Here is a 26,126-nt window from a genome sequence, read left to right as displayed (position 1 = left end):
AGCTTTAAACTCTACATCAAAACTCCTCGGTTTTTACATATTAACGGGAATTCTTAAAAACCTTTTCGAACTTTATTAATTTAACAATATAACTGCTTATTTTCTCAAAACAAACTAGGCTAACCGTTGTAGAAGGGACATGTTAGGCCTAGCTAGAATCCATAGAAATTGAGGTATGTGAAATGAAATGAGCAATTGATAAAAATCTAATGATTTTTCTACACATTTATATAACAACGAAGAAATGGAAGGTACCTTTAGACTTTAGCAACTATTTAAAAGATAAGAGCAAACTATTGATCGTTCGCTAAAGCAAAGACGGAAACAGGAACAAGGAACTATTTCGTTTCACGTTCATACTCTTTGGCAGACGTTCATTGGACCAATCAGTGTAGAGGGGGGCGTGGTCTGCGGCAAACGATCAGGCATCGAGCTGCGGTTCTGGAGGAGAGCAGCAGAGAGACCCATACATCCATCAAACCAAACACCATTTATCGGTAAGAGACGTTTTTTTGTATTTTGTCATAACCTACAACTGGTTCCCATACTAAACCTGCACTGGTTTATTTGAATGAAATGATAGGACAACAAACCGTAAATGTTTATTTTTTGGAAGAAAAAAATTAACAATTTCTGAGCTTGTTCATAGAATATTGAAGGTATATGAAGGTGTAGGAATGTGCTGTATTTTTTTGTTTGCATTATAATAGGGGGTTATGACGCTATAATCAACATGTGTAGGTTTTTAACAAGGGGAGGGTGGAGACGCAGATTGGAGCCAATCCTATTTCCATACGCGTTTTGACTAAAATGTTTCCCGTGTGTCCATCATCCAATGCTGTTTCACATTTTGTCTGTGGGTTATAATGGTAACGCTGGTTTTTGTATAGTCTCTTCCATTGGAAACACGCTCAGTGTGGTTCTTGTCCTTGAAATACAGGCAAAGGCGCAGTGAGTGAGTGAGTGTGTGTGAAGGCATATTGTAGTAGCCGGATCCCACCGTCCCCACCCCATACACACACACACACACACACACACACACACACACACACACACACACACACACACACACACACACACACACACACACACACACACACACACACACACTACTTGTTATTCCTGCATACAGGTTTGTGTAAAGGTGTTTTTTGGTGACAATTCATGGTTGGTTGAAGCTAGTTCAGAAATAAAAAAAGAGATAAACACAACACATCTCTTGTCATTCAAAGCTTAAATATAATATGTGAAAAATGGCATTGCACCTCATGTTAGAGACACCATGTGAGCAAAAACATGGTCAATAGGAGCAATTCAGTGCTCATTATTATGTCTCACCCTCTCATTCCACCTATGATCTCTTTATCTCTGCAACTAAGATAATGACCTCCTAAATCCTCATGTATGCACAGAGTTCCATCAGATTCATATTCAGAAAAAAACATCCTTTCCAGTCATCATCTCAATGCATTAATCCCATGTGCATCCGAATCGCTGGTTAATCTCAGCTCATAATATACATCCTGCTGTATCCTCCGTATGCCCTCCTGTGTTGGTGTTGATCAGTGTGTGCGTGTGCCGCCTCTTCCCACAGAGCGCTGCATTAATTGCATTTCAATAATTAAATGTCTTTCAAATCAGCCTTGCGCAACAGGAGATACTCGTGTGTGTGTGGCCTAGCATTACTATACTTGTGGGGACCTAAATCTGTTTAGTCACGTGTGGGGACTCGCCTCCCTTATGGGGACAAATTGGAGGTCCCCATGAGGGGAATCATTCATTTTAGGGTGAAGACTTGGTTATGGTTTAGGATTAGGGTAAGGGTAAGGGTTAGGCATGTTATGGTTAAGGTTAGGATAAGTCTCCAGGAAATGCATGTAAGTTAATGTAATGTCCCCTGAAGTGATTTATACATGGTATGTGTGTGTTGATTTCTGTTAAGAGAAAATTATAATTAAGTTAACTCGGACATTTTCCTTTTTGCATCTTTTAAGAAATGATATATCGTTACAGGCATATAATACATGCAAAAAGATATACAATTAAAACTAAAGTATATCAAATAACTAACCAATCAGAAAAGGGGAAAAGAGAGAAAAAAGAATAAAAGGGCCTATTATAGTTATTATCTTTGAACCAAGTCCTTCTAATTTGGTAATTATTGCTACTCTTATAGTTAGTAAGGATTCGCGCATTGCCTTATAGGCTTGAGTCAAACCTGCTATGCTGCAGTGTGAAGTGAAAACAATCTAATTGAATCTTTCTTTGTCCTGAAATAAATGTATGCCCATGGTTACTGAATTTGAATTTACTGGAAATGCAGTAAGAACAAAAGGGAGGCAGTGATCAGCAAGAAAACTGCATATTCGTCTCTCATTAATGAATTTGAAACACGTGAAAAACATACTGAAAAAGAGCCGGACAATCCAACATTACTGTCACTTTCAGCAGTTTGATTTATGCATTTGTTCCACTTTTCCCTTCACTTTCTAAGCACACTGAGGCACACCACACACACACACACACACACACACACACACACACACACACACACACACTCGGGCACAGGTTTGTCCCTGTACATGCTGCAGCAAAGACACAAGGGATTATTTTATAGCTGGCCGGATAGAGGATGAAAGGGGAGAGATTATATCAGGAAGTTACATCGAGTATAAAGAAAAATAGAAAATTAATTGTTTATTTGAATAAATGCATTAAACTGTGAATTGTTAATATCTCAACATTAAAACATTTTAAAAAAACTGACATTTAAACATTCAAAATAAAAATTGATAGTATTTTTTTTTTTTTTCAAATGCTGCGTATTTGTTTTTCTATTTTCCCTTTTCCTTATTTCTTTCTTCTACTTTTTAAAACTTTAAAAAAAAATCTCCATACTTTTTTAGATCAATCAATCTCAGATCATCTTTTGATCATTCAAAATTATAATAGAACAGTATTTTATTTATTTTTTGTGCACATTTATTTTAGTATTAGAGATGAGAGAACACACACACACACACACACACCCTGGAATCGATCCTCTGAATGATTGGTGTCCCTGAGCAGGGCAGAGCGCAGTTGAGCGACAGAGACAGCTCTCTTTGCGGAGGACGGTAAAATCGTCAGAGTGATTCAGTCATAATCATTCTTTCCCCTCGCTCAAACTTTATGGCTAATCAGTTTGAATTATTCTCCTCACTGTCTCACTTGTCACCTCCATTGTCTCTCTTCCTCTCTTTCCTGGTTTCACAGCTGTTCACCGACTCCATGCCCTGAAACCCATAAAAAATAATCGGTGTGTGAGCGATCCTGACACACCCTCATTATCACCCTCACACTCTCACTTCACCTGACTTTCACCTGGCATTCAGTATCGTCTCCTTTTGTTACCTGTTACACCTCATCCCCTCCTCCCCTCCTCCCCTCATCCCCTCCTCCCCACCCCCCAAACAGAGAAATATTCTAAATATATGACCCCCTCAAATGTGGTGGTGTTGAAGTAGCATAACATAGAAATACGCTAGTTAACTTAACTACTGCACTTATTTGAGTAAATGCACATCATTTTCACCATTACCTCAACACCCACACTCTCTCTCTCTCTCTCTCTCTCACACACACACACACACACACACACACACACACACACACACACACACACACACACACACACACACACACACACACACACACACACACACACACACCATGTCTACATCATTTCAGGGGACATTACATTGACTTACATGCATTTCCTGGAGACTTATCCTAACCTTAACCATAACAACACATGCCTAACCCTTACCCTAACCCTAATCCTTACCCTAACCAAGTCTTCAACCTAAAATTAATGATCCCCCTCATGGGGACCTCCAATTTGTCCCCATAAGGGAAGCCAGTCCCCACACGTGACTATGTAAACAGATGTAGGTCCCCACAAGTATAGTAATGCTAGACCACACACACACACACACACACACACACACACACACACACACACACACACACACACACACACACACACACACACACACACCCACAGGACTAGTTGATGTTGACCTTTCCTGTGCTCCGTTGTCTCCCCAGTCTTTAGTCCATTTGAAAAAGCCTCAAGTCTTTTCACTTTTACCACTGACCCCAAATAGAGGCCGATCCAATTACAGCTCAGACCTCCTCTCTGAGCTCCCTCAGCGCCGCAGCCGTTACTGAATATGCGTGTGTGTTTTTCCGATATCGAAAAAGAGAAGAGACACTTTTGAGTGTCTTAGCAGAGTGTGGGGAGCAGTCAGACATCTTTCATGCTACGCAGGGGCCGATTAAATATCATCAATGGTGGGAAAAGTCTTCTTAAATAGGACCTATTTAGCTCATTCTCAGGTTCATAGTGGGAAAGTTCTTTATTTGTCTCGTACTGCCTGTGCTGCAGCAAAAATGTCTTAACAAACTACTGAACATCATGACGCTGCTCAATTAATCGTATTTGAATCGCAATTACGATTATGGCTTGCAACGATTACGAAAACAACGTATTCGAAATAAAACGATTATTTTTTTATTATTACTTTTTTTTTCTTAATTTGTTGTTGTTGTTGTTGTTTCAGTTGAATTATACTTAAAGTCCAGGGTAATCAATCAACTGTTAAAAACATACTGTTCAAAAAAGAATTCTCCAATAAATGGATGTTTTCAAAGTAAATGGATAATCGTTTTTAATAATCGTGATATCAATTATTGACCCAAATAATCGAGATTATGAATTTTGCCATAATCGAGCAGCCCTACTTTAGCCTGATGTTAGCTTTTTAAAACTTGTATCGGAAACGTTTTCGTCAAAGATGCCCGTGCGATGCTTACTTTGGGTCAGCCTACAGAATTACTTCTCCCATCACCACTCTATTTATCCTTTCACTTCCTGTCCCTGTCTATCCGTCTTGTCTTTTTGGAAAAGTCCCACCCACATATCATCCCTGTTTTGTTGTGTTTTTTCCTCCTCTCTCTCAGTCTATTAAGCCTCTTTATCGCCTTCTCCCTCCCTGCGGGTGTCTCTGTTAGCAGGGATTAATAACGGGTTGTTAACCTCTGTGTGTCCTCTGTGGAGTGTAGAGCATCCTGGGACTTCAGGCTGCCTCCGTGTCGTTCTCTAACAAGCAGCTAAATGAGATGGGCTGTGGGTAATTCTGTCTGCCACTGCAAACAATATAAACTGCAAGGGTAACATGAGGTTGTTAAGCAAGTTGTTTCTGTCAGTGCAAAAGGTGCTAATGAGCTCCTGCTACGCCCTCAGCGCCAGAAACCCCATGTTTTGTGCAATTTTAGTTTAGCAGCGGTTGACTGATTAATGCCCTTTTTTCAGATTGTCCTATTGGCCTGGTCTGCACTTACAAGATTGATTATTTATTAATGTTTTATATTTTATATTTTACAAGTAAAATGTAGGCTGCGAATATCGAGGTTTTCTGTAACTGTCTGTTCACATATTCTTTTCCATTAACCAGTCTTTAAACACCGTCAGAGCCCATACTGTGTTCCTGTTAGTGTTTACTTCCTGTCTGTCTTCTTCTGCTGATTTCTCTGACTTCCAGACTATTTAACTTTTCTTTACTGGGGACAGTTTAGCTAACATGAGTCCTACGTTTCCTGCTCTCCAAAAATACAGATATAAATATTCAAAAAGTATTCCATGCTGTTTTCTGATGCATGAAAACAAATGATTGTTGTCCACCGTTGACGTTAAATTGACCGGACTTCTTTCTGCGGATTGATATGACCGCACATTGATCAGTGTCATCCTTAGCAGCGATGTGTTATTATTATTATTTACAATAACAAATTAACCTTTGTCAGCCCTACATCGCGTACCGTCTCTACAAATCTCAAAACTGCTCTGTTGAAACATGCAAAAGTCAACGTGTGAACAATACATTTAATCACGGCTGAATAACAGTCTTCGATTGTCGTGATCTCACTTTTTGTGTTTCCTGTTTTATTTTGAAATGAGTTTTCTCTTTGTGTTTTGTCTGGTTTTCCTTCCTGTGTTTTTGTTTTCCCGCCTGTGTGATTGTCTGATTGTGTTCACCTGCTGCCCGCCCTCTCCAGCTGTGGCCGTTTCTCAATGTCGGGGAGGCTTGCTTGGTAGCGCATGTATGCCGGAATTCAAACAGTGATTCGGCGCCACTCGATGACGTAGTATGCTTGAAATAGTGGCTCTGGAGCAGCTTTACTCGACATTGAGAAACGGCCTGTGTCTTGTCTTTGTCATTAGTCTTGTGTACATGTAGATCGTCCTGTCTCCACTCTTGTTCTTTGTCTGTCCGTCGTCTATGTTCCTGCTCTTGTTCCTCCAGCTTTTCTTTATTTGGTCTGGTCTTTATTTAATTAAAAGCTTACCTTTTGTTTATACTTGCCTCCTCTGCGCTTTCATACCCCGTGACAGTTATTGACACACAGCCAAATGAAGCTTCACCTTTCAAGGCAACACAACGACGCAACTTACCTTTTTTTAAATGAGTGTTTTCTTTTTTATCTTTTTTAATAATATTTATAATTTCCTTTAAAAAAAGGTGAATAGTCATGCTCCTAAACTTATGATATGTTTTCTTTATTTGAGGACAAAATGAATCCTGTAGTGTGTGTATTAGAAATATAACACAGATAGACGTATCACATTGTTTGTCGCCTTAACAATGAAGATGAGTGTGTTGTGAATATTTGGGTTCAAATACAGTCTATGGTTGAACAATCAATCAAAGCAATACCGATTATCCAAATCATAGTACCGAAATATTTGTTAATGAGCAAAATATGTGAAAATATCCGAATGAAAATGTAGAAGTTGATCTGCAAACTCTATTTGAGGGATCCTTTGTGTTTGGGATTTTAGCCTTTGCAGACCATTTACATGCACACAAACCTATACAGGAAAGGGAAACCCCCCCAAAAAAGAACAATAGGGCCTCTTTAAAGGCTCTACCCACTGGCGGTCTTCACTGCAGACTCTCTGTGTGAATCCTCTGCCCCAACAAAGGAGTTCCTTTATCAGCGGGTGATCAATAGGAGAGGGGCCGGGTTATTCAAACTGGGGAAAGTGTGACACGTGTAGGTTTATATTCATTTTTAGTGGGAATGTTCATGAGCCTATACTTGCATTTCTATCAAGCCCAGAACAACATGTAGGAAGTGTCTTCTCCAAGGACGATTCGTGAATAACAGTCAAATTGTCTTCATCTCAGCAGTTCAAAGCCCTTTATAAGTTATACATCCTCACGGTGAAATCGTGCGGGATTACTCTGACATTTATAACCGAGTGTCCATCTTAGAAATTCAAAGTATTTCGGGGCAAGAGATAATCGCTTCTCTGCCGTTTATTCCCAGAGGGACGGAGACGTTAGCATTCTTCACAGAATTCGTCAAAGTGCAGATGAGTCTGGAAGTGTACTCGGAGCCTGTGATATGAACCAGGGTGCTGTGATTTGAGCAGGAGCAGGAAGTGGGTTACAGAAGGATGATGGTGCTCCGGGACTGGAGCTTGCCTTGTTTCTGCCAAACTACAGCGTGAACTCTGGGAGTGTGTGTGTTGTAGGCGATGTCAGCGAGTGCATTGAGTGACAGAACTGGAGCTACTTTAAAGAGTTCTTGCCGAGAGAGGGGTTAGACAGAAAATGCTGAGTCGTGAGTGCAAAGAGGAAAGAGACTTTATCTGCCTCTGTGGAAGGAGGAAGATATCTTTAAAGAGGAAGAAATATGTCTGTCAGCTTGGCAAAACGAAAAATGTCCATCACTTGCAGATGCTCTCGTTGCCTCGGCGTGTGTGTGTGTGTGTGTGTGTGTGTGTGTGTGTGTGTGTGTGTGTGTGTGTGTGTGTGTGTGTGTGTGTGTGTGTGTGTGTGTGTGTGTGTGTGTGTGTGTGTGTGTGTGTGTGTGTGTGTGTGTGTGTGTGTGTGTGTGTGTGTGTGTGTGTGTGTGTGTGTGTGTGTGTGTGTGTGTGTGTGTGTGTGTGTGCGCATACAGTTTTACTTGTACGCAAGTGTTTTTACCCTCCTTATCTTTTCCCTGACCTTGTGTTTTTAAATCTAAATTGATATTAATCCTTAAAGGTGGGGTAGGTAAGTTTAAGAAACCGGCTCGAGATCGCTAGAATTTAAAAATACACAACGGGAGAAAATCTGCCACTTCCTCACAGAGCCCCTCCTCCAACACACACGAACGCGAACATGACCAATGAGGGCACGAGATAAGTTTGTGCCCCGATGGAAGGCTGAAAGGCAGGTAGGCCATCCAGTTGGATTGGTGGTACTTTTTACAGTATTACGGCTTCTACAGATGACATTTGTTTATGGATTTTTTGTCAAAGCACTTAAAATATTCATTGCTATCGGGATGTTAAGAGCATTCCATGGAATATAACAAAAAGTGTATCTCGAGCCGGTTTCTGAAACTTACCCACCCCACCTTTAACAGTTTTATTGTTTTGTTAAATTTCTCTCCTCAAACCACCCGTTATATATTTAATTTTGCAACAGTATTTAAAGACAACATATTATGTTAATTTTCAGGTTCATATGTTAGGTCTCTACTGTGACCTGTCTCCCTGCTATAATGTTCAAAAGGTCTTTATTGTTCTCATACTGCCCGTGCTGCAGCCCCTCTTTTCACCCTAAACCAGTGGTTCCCAAACTTTTTGTGCCCAAGGCACACCAAAGGACAAGTAAAAATCTCAAGGCACACCTATTGTGCAAAATAGCCCTTATAACACGTGTTATCACTCATATGTATCATGTAAAATATCTGTAAATGTGCATAATTATTTACTAATGCCAAATAAAATGTGACAAAGACAACTATATTACTATTAAATTAATTTGAAACTTTATCAAATTAGGCAAAGGAAACTCAGCAGAAACTCAGCACAGAGAACTGTCAATGCAAGGAAGCTGCATTGTCCATGGTCCTGAACTACAAATTATAAATGTAACATTTCAGCAATCAGCATTGAAACATGTGCTATTGTAAATATTTTTGCCGACTTACAAATTAGTGAGATACATGTGCCTGTCGGGGCGTGCAGAATTTTGTAATCCTTAGTGGCACTGAGGAGAGGCCACTCGCAAGTCCTGTTCAACAGAGCCGTGACCTCCTGTTGTTCTTCATGTAAATCAGAGTAGAGAACGCCAACCCCAGAGATGGGGTCGTTACTAAAAAAATGTAATATATTACATATTACTTAAAAAAATAAATAATATATTACACTACTTCGTTACTATCTACATAAACTCGTTACTTTACTCGCCGAGCACGTACGAACTGCGCATGCGTGAGTGGCAATAACCTACCTTACCAGCAGGCGGCGGTAGTGTGTATTTGTCATTCAAAACAGGCAACAACCGGAAGACCGAGAAGAAGAACTACGTGATATAAACAAAAAAGCATGTGTTCTTTGCAGGTGTTTGTTGAGGTTTGACGTGGTGTTTACAGCAGTGGATAACAGCTTCTGGCCTGCACACAGTTTGCACCTCACCGTCACATTCCTATCTATTCTTCGGATGAACTCAAAATAATGGGCATACCTCCACCACCCCTGGAAAGTTATCGCTGACTCAGCCATGTTTATGCAGCACTGCACGTGGAGATATGACGCAAGTCGCGCAGATTACGTACATATAAACCTACAAAGTACTGATATAGTACATTACAAAATAATTATTTTTGTGTAGTTGTATATTGCAATAATAATGTATGGTTGTCACAAAAACCCCACGGCACACCCGGACTTGCCTCAAGGCACACCAGTGTGCCGCGGCACACCGTTTGGGAACCACTGCCCTAAACCCATAGAACACTTCAGGAGAGGGAAAACCCGCCAAAACATATTGGGGCCTCTTTAATTCGTCATCCTGTGTTTATAAGCACCATCTACACCAAAGCTAATTCCTTGTATACGCGATGTTACTTGGCAATAACCCTGATTCTGACTGGAGGCGCATACATTGCCGCTAAAGCCTTGATGCATTCACTTTGCACTTTAAATAGACGTTGACAGAAAAATCAACACCTGAAGGCACATCCTTGTGTACTGCTGTTAATACAGTGTTAGTCACGTTTGTTCACCATGTTCTCACATGTCGTGCGTCACTGAAGGCAACGAGACCCAGAGAGAGAAGAAGGGAGGGGGCGGCTGGCACAGATGTAAATGGAGGTAATGTTCCTGACCTTCTGAGCTGTGGGAGCTGAACTTTTGTGAGACAGACAGCGCTGCTTTCTGTACGGGAAGCAGCCATGCAGCAACGCCAGGGAAAAGTGGTGTGTGGAGCATCGTTGTGTGTGAACCTGTGAGAGTGGATAATAACATCAAGGGTGGCTGGCTATCACGTGTAACAGTGACACCATTCTGACCTTTTGAGTTGTGGCACGTTGTCAGATTGGCCATTGATGAATAACAGCCCAATTTTGACCGAGGGGAAACCCAACGCCCAGCTGTAAAATGTTCTCTCGTGACTTTAAAAAAAAAAGAACCGTCTCCTGGTTCGAGTTGCAAATCCTGACGACTTGATTCATTCCGTGCAATTAAACTCACTGGCCTTTAAAAAGCAAACCCCTCTAATCTCTCGGTGTAATCCTAATTCTCAGACAGAATAGATCGGCAGTTGACATTTCCACAATTTAAATGTGACGTCACGCAAATTCACCGTTAATCCTTTCTGCCATTTAAACCCAACACCTGGAGACGGCATGCTTCAGAGGCCGGGGGAGTTTATCAAACATGGACATCCTCAGAAACAGTGAGTTTGTGGGAGACTATTTTCAGCAACAGATTGCTCTAGCGCAGTGCTTCTCAAAGTGTGGTCCCCGGACCACTGGTGGTCCGTGAGTATATTGGTAAAATTTCACATTTGAAATAAATAAATTAATTTAAGTTTTCCGCACTCTCGCGGGAATATCTCCGCAATGGAGTGAGCTTAAGTTTCACTTTCGATTGCATGATATAGCCCAGATAAACACCTTCATCACACATGTTGCCACTTGTTTGTACCATTTTCAGGCGATTTGTAAAAAAACGATGTGTTTTTGGATATTTGTGGAGTTAGGTGGTCCGCGAGTGTTTTTTTATTGGTTAAGTGGTCCTTGGTATGAAAAAGTTTGAGAAACACTGCTCTAGCGGGAGGGAGGCTGTGGTTTAGTGGGTTAGTACGCTGATATTCGAATCAGAGGATAGCAAGTTCGAGTCCCACTGCAGTCAGCATGTCGGTGTGTCCCTGAGACACTTCACCCCAAGTTGCTCTTGTGCAACTTGGGGACTCCACAGTATTGAGTATGTAAGTCGCTTTGGATAAAAGCGTCTGTAACAAGTAATGTAATCTAGTGACGATTTGAAACAGGTGGGAGGTGTTGGATGGAGTCAAAAGAATGCACGTTAACATGGCAACAGTACACCTAACAGTGTGGCTCTGATATATTCATAGTGTTTGCACGACAATGGCCACAGAGGAATACGCTTTGGCTCCATAGACACAGAACACCAGGATCTATTCATCCTTGGTTTTGGTCTTTCATAGAATACAATTACAATAAGAAGAAATATCACCGGACTAATCCTGTAGGTGTAGGGCGTGACATGTATGTGTCCCCGAGGCTGTAGAGCTTTTATTTCGAAAGGGAACATTGCTCTTTGTGCCAATCCCAGGGCACAGCAGAGGAAAAGGACAACAGGATGGGGCTCTGCTTCTGTATCTGCTGCCTATTGTTGTTGACTCTCAGGTACATTGTGTCACCTGACGCCGCCCCCCCCCACGCACGCACGCGCGCGCACACACGCACGCACGCGCAGCCGCCAGCAGATTCCAGCCCATAATACACACTGCATAATGACAACAGCCCAGCACAGAGACAAACAACAAAAGAAATGTGTTATTCCAGACTGTATTGCGGAATATGTTTCTCTCCCTTTCAATATTTCTCTGTTATACGATACATGTTTGTTTGGGCATCTTAGAGAGACTCTACAGTATATGTCTTTAGTGTGTTATATAGGTTTTTGTGATTTAAATGGTCTGCATAGGCTAAAATCCCAAAGCTCTGTAACAAAGTGACATCACGATGTAACACTCACACTTCTATTGGCCAGCGCTCACAACACATTAGTACGCTAAGGGGTGGAACCTTTCTAAGCAGTTGAGCCAGCTAACCAATCAGAGCAGACTGGGCTCTGGTTTCAGGCAGAGGGTGAAAAATAGCTTGTTGCACATTGCAGCCTGCAGACACAGTGGAGGCACAACATACTAATATGACCCTGAACATGAGCATCGCATGCCCTCTTTCATTTGGCAGAATGTCAGATGACAGATGTGTCCTGCCTCCACAACCCGACCCTCTCTTTCAAAATCCTCTTGACCTTCATCTCTTTTTCTCCCATACGCAGTAATCTTCTCTACCTTTATCTTTCTCAACCCCTCCCTCCTGTTTTGCAATCCTCCCCCTTTTCTCTCCATTCCTTCCTCCCCACCTTTTTTTTGTTGCCTCCTTCACAGCTCATATTTTTTACACATCACATTAATCCCTCATCTCTTCCTCTCTCCCCCTCCAGCTGTCTGTGGTCCGTGCTGCGATGTTGATCCTGGACGTGTTCTCCCCGCTCCTCCTCCTCCTCTTCCTGTTGCCGCGCTACAGTTGCCGGGCGGCGGACATTCCGGAGGACACGACAGCAGAGTTCTCGGTCAGACTGTACCACCGGCTGCAGGCGGCGGGGGACCAGGACAACATCGTCTTCTCCCCGCTCAGCGTGGCTCTGGCCCTGGGCATGGTGGAGCTGGGGGCCCGGGGGGCCTCGCTGGAGGAGATCCGCCAGGCGGTGGGCTTCAGCCATCTGCTGCCAGGTGAGAGACAAACACAAGTTCACCAGCATTAGTGTTACAGGTGGGTTAAGGAAGGGGAGTTTAATAAGTGATTGAATTACATTTCAATCAGCTGCATGGGTGGTTCTGGGTGCTTTCCAGTGCCCCTGTAACACTAAGCTTGGACCCCCCTGTTGCCCCCCCTACAAAATAAGAGTCAATAATAATACCGTTTATGCTTTTATTCAAAGACTGCTTTGACCGGAGACACAGGTGCAAACACACCAGCATTAGGGCTATGGGGGAAGGAAGAGGAGTTGAATATGATTTCATAACATCACATTTCATTTAGCTGCATGATTGTTTCCCATGGGGGGGGGCGGTGCAGCTGGGACCAGTGCCCCTATTACACTGGGCTTGGACCCACCTGTGGCCCCCCTCCAAAGGAAGAGTCTTTGATAATTCAGTTTGTATTCAAAGACTGCTTTCACCTGAACCAAAGTTGACAAAAATGTGTTTTGTTTTTAATAATGTCATACCATGTTAACTGAGTTAGAGACACAAATTACAATCTAATTATTTCGTTGTCTACATCGTTATACTAACCTAAAAATGATAAACACTGTCTCTTTTTTGTGTGCAGCATTTAATGTGCACCCAAGAAAATATGGTCAAAACTGCCACTGTTAAAAAAGCAACAGCATTCAGTGTATTTAACCATGAAGAAGCTAAATGTACAAAGTGTGTGTTAGTTCTACTGGGTGGGTTTTTGTTCCAATTGCTGTACGATTGTTTAACTAAAAAGCACATCTTTGTCGTCTGGACAAACAGCTACAGTATGGATGTGTCCCTCTGCCCTTTAGGCGTGGAGTTCTCTTTGCTGCAGAACCTGACGGCGGCGCTGTCTGAAGACAACGCCCACTACGTGATCCGGTTCGCCAACAGCCTCCTCCTGCAGGAAGGCATCACCTTCAACCCCGAGTTCCTGCATCTGATGAAGAAGTACTTCCAGGCCGACGTGGAGACCGTGGACTTCAGCGAATCAGCCGCCGTGGCCGATCAAATCAACACCTGGGTGGAGAACCACACCGAGAGTGAGTGAGAGAGACGCTCGCAATGTCATCTTACTAAAGGACCTGCATCGGATTTGTTTGATCCCATCATCTTCTACCAAAACCATTGTAATGAATACATAGCAGTTTGAAAAGTGATTCAAGTTAAGTCTTTTACCAGATGCAAAATTATTATATTTGATTTTACTGAAGTAAGATTTTGAATTGAAGGACTTTTACTTGTAACAGAGGTTTTCTTCACTTTGGTATTATATATTATAACTTCAAAGGCTGCATCCAGCAGGCGCTCTCAGGACTATGTAAACTAATCTAGATCCTGTACAACCCCCCCCCCCCTCTCCAGGTAAGATCCATGATCTTTTCTCAGCCGATGACTTCAGCAGCGTGACCCGCCTCACGCTGGTGAACGCCGTCTACTTCAGGGGCTCCTGGAAAAACCAGTTCAGGCCAGAAAACACCAGGACCTTCTCCTTCAGCCGAGACGACGGCTCCGAAGTCCAGACGCTCATGATGTACCAGCAGGGAGACTTCTACTACGGTAGGGAGGAGCTGTGCGTGCGAGCGGGCGTGCGAGCGGGCGTGCGAGCGGGCGTGCGAGCGGGCGTGCGAGCGAGCGTGTGCGTGTGTGCGTGTGTGTGTGTGTGTGTGTGTGTGTGTGTGTGTGTGTGTGTGTGTGTGTGTGTGTGTGTGTGTGTGTGTGTGTGTGTGTGTGTGTGTGTGTGTGTGTGTGTGTGTGTGTGTGTGTGTGTGTGTGTGTGTGTGTGTGTGTGTGTGTGTGTGTGTGTGTGAAGCCCTTACATTTGGGCTGGTATTTCCCGAGGATATTTAAAATGTTAATCTTAGATCTGAAATATTCATATTTGGAGTGTTATTCCCACGAGGCTCATCTTTTCTGCTCAGTGAGCTTTAATGTGTATGCTAGTCTTCACTGGCATACTCTCTGGTATAGCTAATGGATCTAGTTGTACTATTTTAAAGCCTACTTTGTTAATGTCATACACTATTAGCGGTACTGCGACAGTTTCAATTAGAGGGGCCCTATATGCTCATTTTTAGTATCTAGTGTCTCTACTGGGACATGTCTCCATGCTTTAATGTTCAAAAAGCTGCAGCTCCTCTTTTCACCCTCTGTCTGAAACTGTTTCTAGAGATGTCCCGCCCGTTAGCCTATCACGTACAATGTATTAGAGCTCTAGCCAATAGAGTGCCACAGTGAAGCGTCCTAAAACCCGGAAGTGAGTTAGCATTTTATCACTTCTGGTTCCTTCGACAAAAAGCAACGGGATTTCTCCAAAGGATTTAGGAAAATGCATGCGTGCGTGCGTATAAATCAGGAGAACAGGGACAGGTTCTCGGGAGAAATCTGCTTTTGAATTCTGAAGCACAATCATGTAAACTGTTTTTAGAAACCCCGCTGTCTGCTGCAACATCGCCTCACTGTAGTGTGCATACATACAAAAACAAGACGCCACATGTAAGTTAATGAAGGATGGAACGCTTTTTGTTTCCCTTTTTAAGAAGCTTCAAAAGAAAAACAATGTGCCAAGATTGAGATAAAGACTGGGGATGTTAAACGCTCTGTAATCTCCATCACACACAAATGCAAATACCTCAGTGAGGGGGATAATGTTTTATTTTTATTTTTAATTCTAGGTGGACGTTTTGAGGATAAAAGGATTATCTCAAAAAGATACGCGTTTCATTTAATTTAACTAAATGCTTGTTGGCGTTTCCCGATTATAATCTATATCTTTCTCATCCTCTCTAGTGTGTCTCTAAGAAGATCTGGGTCTATCTCCGTGTGATGAATGTTGCTCTAAATGTGTGTGTAAATACATGCAGAATGTTTTTTGGAGCCCAAATTGGGTTTATTTGCTGCTTGCAGTTTGGCAGTGAGAAAGAGATTGGAGAAACAGCCTCTCCTGCTCAAATACAGTGTGTAGAACATGTAAAGACGTTAGAGTGAAGCACCAGTGGTCTTTAATCAGTGCATCAGGGAAATGACCACACACACACTTGATCAATGCTGTTGATCGATGTGCTTCAAGGTGCTTACTGCCTCCTCAGCCAAGTCAACAGTCACATTACAGAGGTTGTGTGTGTGTGTGTGTGTGTGTGTGTGTGTGTGTGTGTGTGTGTGTGTGTGTGTGTGTGTGTGTGTGTGTGTGTGTGTGTGTGTGTGTGTGTGTGTGTGTGTGTGTGTGTGTGTGTGTGTGTGTGTGTGTGTGTGTGTGTGTGTGTGTGTGTGTGTGTGTGTGTGTGTGTGTGTGTGTGTGTGTGTGTGTCTCTGTCTGTCTGTCTGTCTGTCTGTCTGTCTGTCTGTCTGTGTGTGTGTGTGTGTGTGTGCGCGTATATATGATTTTAAAGAGGCCCTAGTATGCTTATGTAGTGTGTTTCATAATTTGTGTGCATGAAAATGATCTGCAAAGGTTACAATTCCTGTCCCCCCCGCCCCACATATATATACATATATATATATATATACACAAAATAACCATTTCTCTCAAATATTGTTCACAAATCTGAAAAGATCTGTGATAGTGAGCACTTCTCCTTTGCCGAGATAATCCATCCCACCTCACAGGTGTGGCATATCAAGATGCTGATTAGACAGCATATTGCACAGGTGTGCCTTAGGCTGGCCACAATAAAAGGCCACTCTGAAACGTGCCGTTTTGCTTTATTTATATGTTTTAGATCTTTGAGTTCATCTCATGAAAAATGGGAGCAAAAACAAAAGTGTTGCGTTTATATTTCTGTTCAGTGTATGTGTGTGTATCTACTTATACCTGCATTGTGTTTGTCTCCTCGCCACCAGGTGAGTTCAGCGACGGCTCACAGGAGGCTGGCGGTGTGTACCAGGTCTTGGAGATGCCGTACGAGGGCGAGGACATGTCCATGTTGATCGTTCTGCCGCGGCAGGAAGTGCCTCTGGCCTCGCTGGAGCCCATCTTCAAAGCAGCGCTGCTGGAGGAGTGGGCCAACAACGTCAAGCGGCAGAAGGTGGAGGTCTACATGCCCAGGTGAGAGTGGAATACCTGCTATACAACATCTTCTGTTTTGTGTACGTAATTCCCCTCAACATGCCTTGGTTACTTGTGCGTCCATTAGTGGTTAGCTACATTTTCAAATAGAAGGATTCTTTATAGTTCCTGAGGGGGACATTTTTTAAATCCTGTGTGCAATGACTCTACAGGGTGTCCGCGGGGAAATTAAGGCTATTAAAAAGTATTAAAGGGCATTTTCCAAGGTATTACATTTTGTAGCTTGTTTTCAATAAGTATATAAATGGTCCAAAGAGGTTGTATTCCACAGTGTGCCTGAATGTAATCATGGCGTAGGTGTGTAGTTTGATTCTGTGGAGTTTATTTATGGCATCCCGTTGGGTTTGACGTCATCTGAACAGGACATCGCACGCTCACTGCTTGATAGCGCGAAGGTCCGTTTACGCCGGTTGTTAAACAACATCGTTATGGGGAAATGCAAGTCTGCGTCCAAATGGTTGGAAGATAAGGAGGAAGGACAATCAATACTGAATATAGTCAATGTGAGGTAAAGTGTGTCGCCAAGGTAACCGGTTAAAACTCTAAGTGGCGATGAGGTCTTAAAATGTGTGGAAAGGGTCTTAAAAAAGGTCTTAAAAGGTCTTACATTTGACTTCAGGATTCCTGCATATACCCTGCTCTAATCCTAACCAAGAATAGTGAAATTCTGAACAGTGTGTCAGTGCCCCTCTCATCAAATATCTGGTCCCAACACGATAGCCCCCCCCCCCCCCATGTAAAGTTGGTCTGCCTCTGCATCCACCTCATACTTCCGACCATCATCACGTGGCATCTGATGTTTTTCTTAAATTCTCATGGCTCTCCCCCAGGTTCAAAGTGGAGCAGAAGATCGACCTGAGGAGCACGCTGCAGGATCTGGGAATAAAAAACATCTTCACCAACGACGCTGATCTCTCCGCCATGACAGGTAACACTCCTCTCTGCTTGAGGCAAAATGTGAGACTTATTATATAAACCTCACAGATATAGAAACAGAGCAGGGTTCAGCGTGAGAAGGTGATTTCATATTTCTGCTCCTTGGCTGCAGTGAAGTTGCCTCTGGTACTTTTCTCCGGTAACCACGGTAACCGGCAGCGAGTGGGCAGGTCAGAGCTGTCACATCATCATCGGACAAAAATAGATCCGGAGAGAGGGATATGCACAGAGGCAAAGAGACAGGAGACATACATATAAGTCAAACATAAAATAAAATATTGTTAGGTGAAGATAAGACCCATGTCCAAGAATCATATCATAAATATAAAATAAAATATATATATATTTATATAAACATCAGTTAAAGGGAACCTATCATACAAAATGCACTTTTTGATGTCTTTTATACATAAAGATGTGTCCCCGGTGTGTCGGGGAACTCACGCAGCGTCAGAAAATAAAACCCTCTCTTTTCCTCCGTACCCAAATCTCTAAAAACGGGGCTACAACGGAGCTGATCCAGATTTGCGTCCGATATGACGTAATATCTGAAATGTAGGCTGGCTTTACACCCACGGCCCTATCAGAAACGTTGCTATCAGAAACAATGCCCGATTGTTTTGGACGTAATATGGTCGGTGTTTACATTAGCATCGCTAACACTCAGAGCTAACCTGTACTGGAGAGCATGTGTGTGAAGAAGCAGGAAATAAAAAGGAACTCACCTTGTGGTATAACCGGCAAGAGAGAAAGCTTTTGAGCTCCAGACTGTTTCAGAGAGAATCCTTGATAATCCATGATATGGTCCAGCATGAGCTCAGCCCCCTCCTTTTTTTTAAATCAATTTCCTTTTTTTTTTAACTTTATACACCAAATCAGCACGTTTGAAACAGGAAGTGAAATAGAGGGATATGAGGGATGGCTAGAATTTTTTCATTTCAAACCTTTATTTATACAGATAAATCCCATTGAGATCATTAATCTCTTTTTCAAGGGAGACCTGCTCAAGTAGTTCCACATGAAACATAAAAACATAAATAGAACAACAAAAGGACATCATACAGCATCATTTACATAATTATCCACATAAACAGGTACTAATAGCTTCCGATTGAGTAGCATCCAACCGAGCTTTAAAAACATTTAGTGGCACCAGATTGTTCAGTTTCCATTTAATTTGCAGACTATTCCAAGACAGAGGAGCTGCGCATCTAATGGGTGATCTGTATGGTATTTTGAGCAAAACACTTCATAGACATATTTTTTATATATTTGTATATATCTGAGACCTATGCTATTGCCTAGAAATAGCATGATAGGTGCACTTTAAATTAAGAATGTGCAATCAAATATTAAATAATGATATTTATATAAACATTGGTAGTTAAAGTGAAATGTCCAATATAAGATGAAAAAATCATAAAAATAAGTGAGAATGTGAAATATAAGATATTACATTTAAAAAGAATATTAATACAAACATAGGGTGTTAAAGTAAATTAAAATATATATATATATATATATATAATGAAAAATATTGTATTTAAAAAATAATAATGTGAAGTAGAATTGTAAAATAAAGATATGTTTAGAAAATAAAAATAAACATAATATTTGGCTTCGTGCTGAACAGCGTGTTCCTCCTGGTCAGGTGGAGCTGACATGATGTTGTGAAATCACCGTCTGCAGGCTGTACTGCATGTCGGAACATCCTGTGCCCGCACAAACCCTCCTCACCTCTGCATGTTCTCAGAGGACACGCTGTCTGCTTTAAATCAAATCATAGAGATGTTCTGTCGCAGCGGGAGTGAGAACGTGTGTGTGTGTGTGTGTGTGTGTGTGTGTGTGTGTGTGTGTGTGTGTGTGTGTGTGTGTGTGTGTGTGTGTGTGTGTGTGTGTGTGTGTGTGTGTGTGTGTGTGTGTGTGTGTGTGTGTGTGTGTGTGTGTGTGTGTGTGTGTGTGTGTGTGTGTGTGTGTGTGTGTGTGTGTGTGTGTGTGTGTGTGTGTGTGTGTGTGTGTGTGTGTGTGTGAGAGTGAGGAAAGGATGCATAAGAAAGGAGGTGGAGTTGCTATTCTGTTCAATGATTCCCTTCAATGCAGGAAGACATCTTATGGGAACTTTGATTATTTTGAATATGTGGCCCTTCAGCTGAAATGCTCCTCTCGAGCTCTGTTCCTAAATATCTATAGACCACCCAAATACTGTGCAAGCTTTTTTGATGACTTTACTGAATTGCTGTCTATCGTGTGTATTGACTTTGACCGTCTAGTCGTTGTTGGTGATTTTAACATCCATGTTGACAACCCCCAGGACAGAGGGGCAAAAGAACTGTTTTGTGTTCTTGATAGCTATGGACTGACTCAGCATGTGACGAAGCCCACGCACAATAAGGGGCACACTCTGGACTTAATTATCTCAAAGGGTCTGAATATCTCTAAGGTTGTGGTGACTGATGTTTCACTCTCTGATCATTCCTGTGTTTTCTTTGAGAGCTCTATTTCTGTTCACAAAAATGTTCAAAAAGAGGTAACCACAAAGCGATATTTAACTGAAAATACTAGGGAAATGTTTACTCAGAATTTTTCTTCCACACTTGACCCTGCTAACATCTCAGTAAATGAGCTAGTAGATCATTTTAATTCAAAAATTAAAAATGTTATAGATGCCATTGCTCCAACTAAGGTAAAGGAAGTGACTGGGAAGAAAAGGAGAAAGGCCATGACCGTGAGAGCAGAAAAAAGAGAGTGTCGAAAAGCTGAACGGAGGTGGCGAAAAACAAATCTCCAGGTTCACTTTGAAATCTATAAAGAGAGACTTGGCCTTTATAATTTGGAATTGAAAAACGCACGACAGTCTTTCTTCTCTGACATCATTACCAAAAACAAAAACAATGCACGTGCCTTGTTTGCTACCGTCGACAGACTAACTAACCCCCCAGTGTCAGTAGCCTCTGAATTTCTATCCACCAGAGTGTGCAATGATTTTGCCTTCTTCACTGACAAAATTCAGAAAATCAGACAAGCAGTCAGTGCCTCTGCATCAGGTACAGCAAATGTGTTGTCTCTGTGTCCACTTAACATCAATTCAAACACCATGACACAATTCCATCAGATTAATGATAAAAACCTAGAGGACATTATTCAACTTCTGAAATCCTCCTCCTGCTGCCTTGATATTATTCCAACAGGATTTTTCAAAGATGTTTTGCCTTGCATGGCCTCAGATCTACTTCATATAGTAAACAAATCTCTTGACTCAGGTATTTTTCCACAGGCCCTGAAAACTGCAGTCATTAAACCGCTCTTAAAAAAGAATCATCTAGATGCTTCAGTAATGAACAATTACAGGCCCATATCAAACCTGCCATTTCTAGGTAAAATCATTGCAAAAGTCGTTTTTCAACAGTTGAGTAATTTATTGCATTTAAATAGTTGCATTTATTGCATTTAAATAGTTGTTTTCGATGTGTCAGGATTTCGTCCAAACCACAGCACTGAGACTGCTCTTGTAAAGGTCTTTAATGACATCCACTTAAACACAGACAGTGGCAGAACTTCAGTGTTAGTATTATTAGATCTCAGTGCTACGTTTGACACTGTTGACCACAACATATTACTCGACCGACTGGAAAACTGGGTGGGACTTTCGGAAACAGTTCTAAATTGGTTTGAATCCTACTTAAAGGACAGAAACAACTTTGTTTCTATAGGTAAATACACATCTGAGTTGACAAATATGACATGTGGGGTACCTCAAGGCTCCATCTTGGGGCCTCTTCTCTTTAACATCTACATGCTACCACTGGCTCAGATAATGAAAAACAACAAAATAAGTTACCATAGCTATGCGGATGACACATAAATGTATGTAACAATTTCACCAGGAGACTATGCTCCAATTCAAACACTGAGTAAGTGCATTGAACAAATCAATGACTGGATGTGTCAGACCTTTCTCCAATTAAACAAAGATAAAACTGAGGTAATGGTTTTTGGAGCCAAGGCAGAACGTATAAAAGTTAGCGCTGAAATCTAAAAAATCTATTAGGAAGCTGCAGCTGATTCAGAACGCCGCTGCTCGAGTCCTCACTGACACTAAGAAAGTGGATCACATCACTCCTGTTCTGAAGTCTTTACACTGGCTTCCTGTGTGTCAAAGAATAGATTTCAAAATACTGCTGATGGTTTATAAAGCTTTGAATGGTTTAGGCCCAAAATACATTTCTGACCTCCTGCTAAATGATGAACCATCCAGATCAATCAGGTCTTCAGGGACTGGTCAGCTTTCTGTCCCCAGAGTCAGAACTAAACATGGAGAAGCAGCGTTCAGTTATTATGCTCCAAATATCTGGAACAAACTCCCAGAAACCTGCAGGTCCGCTGCAACTCTGACTACTTTTAAATCCAGGCTGAAGACTTTTCTTTTTGTCGCTGCTTTTATTTGAACTTTTCACATCTTAAACTGCACTGTAACTTTTATCCATGTATTTTTTCTTTTAATGTTTCTTTTATAACCTCTTCTTTTAATGACTGATTTTAAATGCCATTTTCTTAATGTCTTTCGTTTTTTGTAAAGCACTTTGAATTGCCTTGTGTTGAAAGGTGCTATATAAATAAACTTGCCGTGTGTGTGTGTGTGTGTGTGTGTGTGTGTGTGTGTGTGTGTGTGTGTGTGTGTGTGTGTGTGTGTGTGTGTGTGTGTGTGTGTGTGTGTGTGTGTGTGTGTGTGTGTGTGTGTGTGTGTGTGTGTGTGTGTGTGTGTGTGTGTGTGTGTGTGTGTGTGTGTGTGTGTGTGTGTGTGTGTGTGTGTGTGACAGATGGTAAGGACCTGCACATTGGGAAGGCGGTGCAGAAGGCGTACCTGGAGGTGACGGAGGAGGGAGCAGAAGGAGCCGTTGGATCAGGTATGTTACCGCTCAGGACTTGTTGCACACACACATTTATATATATTTATCTAAAGATAATTATTCATATAAGTATATATTCAAACAGATTCACCTCATTATATTGTGAGTATTTTATTTTATGCTGTTATTCATTTCTTTTTATTATAAGCTTTTTGCCCTTCCGCTTCAACTTACTTTGTTTTCTTGTATGTTGTGTGTTTATATTATTTTGGATTTAATAAAAATAAACAATTCCCTCTCTCACAAGAAAATGAATGAATAAATACTTACCTTAATTAATTAACCCTTCAAATAATTAATAGATACATAAATAAATGAACAAATAAATACAGTAATTAATAAACAAATGCATAAATAGATGAATAAATAATGATTGTGTTTTCTCCCCCTTTCCCTCCCTCTCTCTCAGGAATGATCGCCCTCACCCGGACACTGGTGTTGTACCCGCAGGTCATGGCCGATCACCCGTTCTTCTTCGTCATTAGAAACCGGAGGACAGGTGTGTGTGTGTGTGTGTGTGTGTGTGTGTGTGTGTGTGTGTGTGTGTGTGTGTGTGTGTGTGTGTGTGTGTGTGTGTGTGTGTGTGTGTGTGTGTGTGTGTGTGTGTGTGTGTGTGTGTGTGTGTGTGTGTGTGTGTGTGTGTGTGTGTGTGTGTGTGTCTCTCTCTGTGTGTGTCTCTCTCTGTGTGTGTGTCTCTGTGTGTGTGTCTCTGTGTGTGTGTGTGTCTGTGCATGTAAACGTGCGTCTGATTCACTGAATGTGTGTTTTGACCAGACTTTCTATATTCTTCCTCAGGGACCATCCTCTTCATGGGCAGGGTCATGACCCCCGAGGTCGTCGACCCCAACGACCAGGACTTTGACTCCATGTAAAACAGATCTCAGATCCTGACGTCATAAACGCTACCTATCCTCTATCGCCATCTTCAGCTGTGTTTTATACTCCTTTAAAAAATATATATAACACGATATATTATATATTGAAATATGACATATGACATATACACGTGACTGTGTTTTGATACTGGAAGCTTTAAAACTCTTGTATACAGACAAGCAGAAAAAATGAAGATGTACATATTCTCTGGTAACACAACGGTTTGTATATGAGGAAAAGAAAACACACGTAATCCACGCACAACCCCTTTAAGTTCAGCAGCTTCAAACTCACCTGCGCCCACACACACACACACACCAGACACAAACATATTTCTGCTTTAATTACATCCCTGTACATTCGACATTGTGTTCTATATTAACATATATACTCAGTATTTATTGCAGCATAGACATTTTGTCCCTACAGGGAATGCGATGCCCCAGAATGCACCGCGGCCATCTTTGGAGGATAGCAGCAGCCATCAATATCTATCAGCGTTTCCCATCAGAATTGAATAAATATGAATGCCCTTACAAAGAAAACCTCTGGGCAGAAACAGAGGAGCGTTATTTAGTTAGTGTTCACACATATTTAAATATTAAACATTTGGATGCCCATGTCAAGTTTACAAACGAGTGGACACAGGACCTTCAAATCTACAGGTTAATTTTTATATAACAATAAAATAATCCAGACGGAAGTAAAACAGCTAATGTTATGCTAACTGAGTGCTAACTTAACGTCGGCATGTCATGCTTAATCAATCTCCCAATAAATGTACGTGTCCTGCGATATTTCCTGTTAGAAATCCTATTCCCAGCGTAGTGGTTTGTGTTACTGTAGTTCAGCAGATGGCTGACAACCAACACAACTCAGTGTCTCTTGCTGAAGTTTGCTACGTCTCGCTCGTTTCCATGATAGTTTAATAGAATAACATGTAATGCCGTCGTCGGCTTTTTTTTTTTTTTTCATTGGTGTTACAGCCAATATAACAGTGCCTACCGAACATGTTTAAAACGTTTAAAGTCAAAAAGTTACAGCTACTCCACTCGCTGTACAGTCAAAGTCAATAGGTTGCGTATCAACTATATCCTCCAAAGATGGCCGACTTGCCGCTGATGACGTCACATTCCCTATACACTGAATCTCAGTAATACACTGACAGTATTCTAGTAATTTTTTACACGGTAGGGCACACTGCTGATGAACTTATTTGCCTTATCTGAGTGATTGATCAGGCCCCAGCTGGGCATCTCACAGGTGAGCAGGGGAGGTTGTGTATAAGGCGGGTTGCTATGGAAACGGACCGGAGCATGCAGGCAGGCGCACTGAAGAAGATCTGCTTGCACTATTTTCTGGATGTACATACAGGGATAAACAGAAACACCAGCTGTAGTCTTTTACTCAATAAACATGAATTTGTTCCCATTTAAAACTGTGTCCTTTTTTAATGTAAGCTGTATACAGCAGCCATTTACAGTGTGAAACATTTATTTATTTGAATTTTTTTTTTTATTTGAAACATTTATTTATTGTTTATTTATCTTCTCTTTTTTTGTCTTAATTCAAAAACAGTATTCACAGACAATGTACGTATAACAAATTAAACTGAAGTAGAGAGGCAGGGTTAGGGTAAAAAAAAAAAAGACTGAAATAATAATACTTTTTTAAAGCCCTCCAGTGACTGATCAAACTTTATGATAAAAACAATGATAATAATACAAATAATAATATATCAAAAATGAATCTCAAAAAGACAATATTAAACTGAATCCCAACAGCTAATAATACAACTTTTAGGTTCTTTAAAATGAAGGATTAGATGAGACTGAAAAACATGCAACGCTTCCGGGGTTTATATATCCTGTTATATATATATATATAGATATGCTGCCTGAATATAATGGGTTTTATATAATGCCCCAAGGTTGGCTGTTACTGTTAAACTGCCAACCTGAGGGCAGAAGTTGGCTGTCCTGCTTCCCAATGTCCTGCCAAGTCATCTTGGAGTGGTTTCAGGCTTGTGGCATCACCTAGCTAATACACCCACACACACACACACACACACACACACACACAAGGTAACAGATCATATCGCTAAGCAAGGCAAGGATATACGGTAACCGAGGAAAAGAGAGACCTGCATGTTGACTCTGTTGATCCAGTCGGTATTATCTTAAAGTACATTTATTTTAAATCTTTCTATTAAAGTAACATTCTGTCCTGGAGAATTAATCATGTAGTAGATCATGAGACAAAATCGTATAAGTGTTTTAGCCTGCTAACATTTCTTAAGTCGAGGAAAGCCCAAATTCAGATCTCAATTTTAACAGCCATATCATTGGTGGTCAATACATCTCATATGTATCACCTTTCAAATATAGGATACATATCTGGAGAAAAAAAAGTAAACTACCCGTTATATCTTAATTGGGTTGGACTACAGTAGAAGTCTCTCCT

At 41.4% G+C, this 26,126-nt stretch overlaps 1 protein-coding gene across 1 annotated transcript; it reads left to right on the top strand.

The window, feature by feature from the left end:
- The first annotated feature begins 391 nt into the window (after positions 1–391).
- serpini1 (serpin peptidase inhibitor, clade I (neuroserpin), member 1) lies at positions 392–25,101 on the top strand. Its single transcript, XM_034097159.2, has 9 exons — positions 392–497; positions 12,581–12,869; positions 13,691–13,921; positions 14,244–14,438; positions 16,719–16,923; positions 17,775–17,872; positions 22,698–22,784; positions 23,197–23,286; positions 23,583–25,101. Exons 2-9 carry the CDS (start codon positions 12,602–12,604, stop codon positions 23,657–23,659), a joined length of 1,251 nt encoding a protein of 416 aa, XP_033953050.1. The 5' UTR covers positions 392–497; positions 12,581–12,601; the 3' UTR covers positions 23,660–25,101.
- Positions 25,102–26,126: the final 1,025 nt, after the last annotated feature.

The sequence above is a fragment of the Pseudochaenichthys georgianus genome, chromosome 13 (genome assembly GCF_902827115.2).
Source record: "Pseudochaenichthys georgianus chromosome 13, fPseGeo1.2, whole genome shotgun sequence".
NCBI lineage: Eukaryota > Metazoa > Chordata > Actinopteri > Perciformes > Channichthyidae > Pseudochaenichthys > Pseudochaenichthys georgianus.
Note: the sequence above shows the minus strand (reverse complement) of the source record. Positions and strands in the feature narration are given on the sequence as shown.

Coding starts and splice junctions, on each gene's coding strand:
- serpini1 (XM_034097159.2), top strand. CDS start 12,602: ATGTTGATCCTGGACGTGTTCTCCCCGCTCCTCCTCCTCCTCTTCCTG. Junction 12,870..13,690: donor CTTCAGCCATCTGCTGCCAG/GTGAGAGACAAA, acceptor TCTGCCCTTTAG/GCGTGGAGTTCTCTTTGCTG. Junction 16,924..17,774: donor GTGGAGGTCTACATGCCCAG/GTGAGAGTGGAA, acceptor GCTCTCCCCCAG/GTTCAAAGTGGAGCAGAAGA.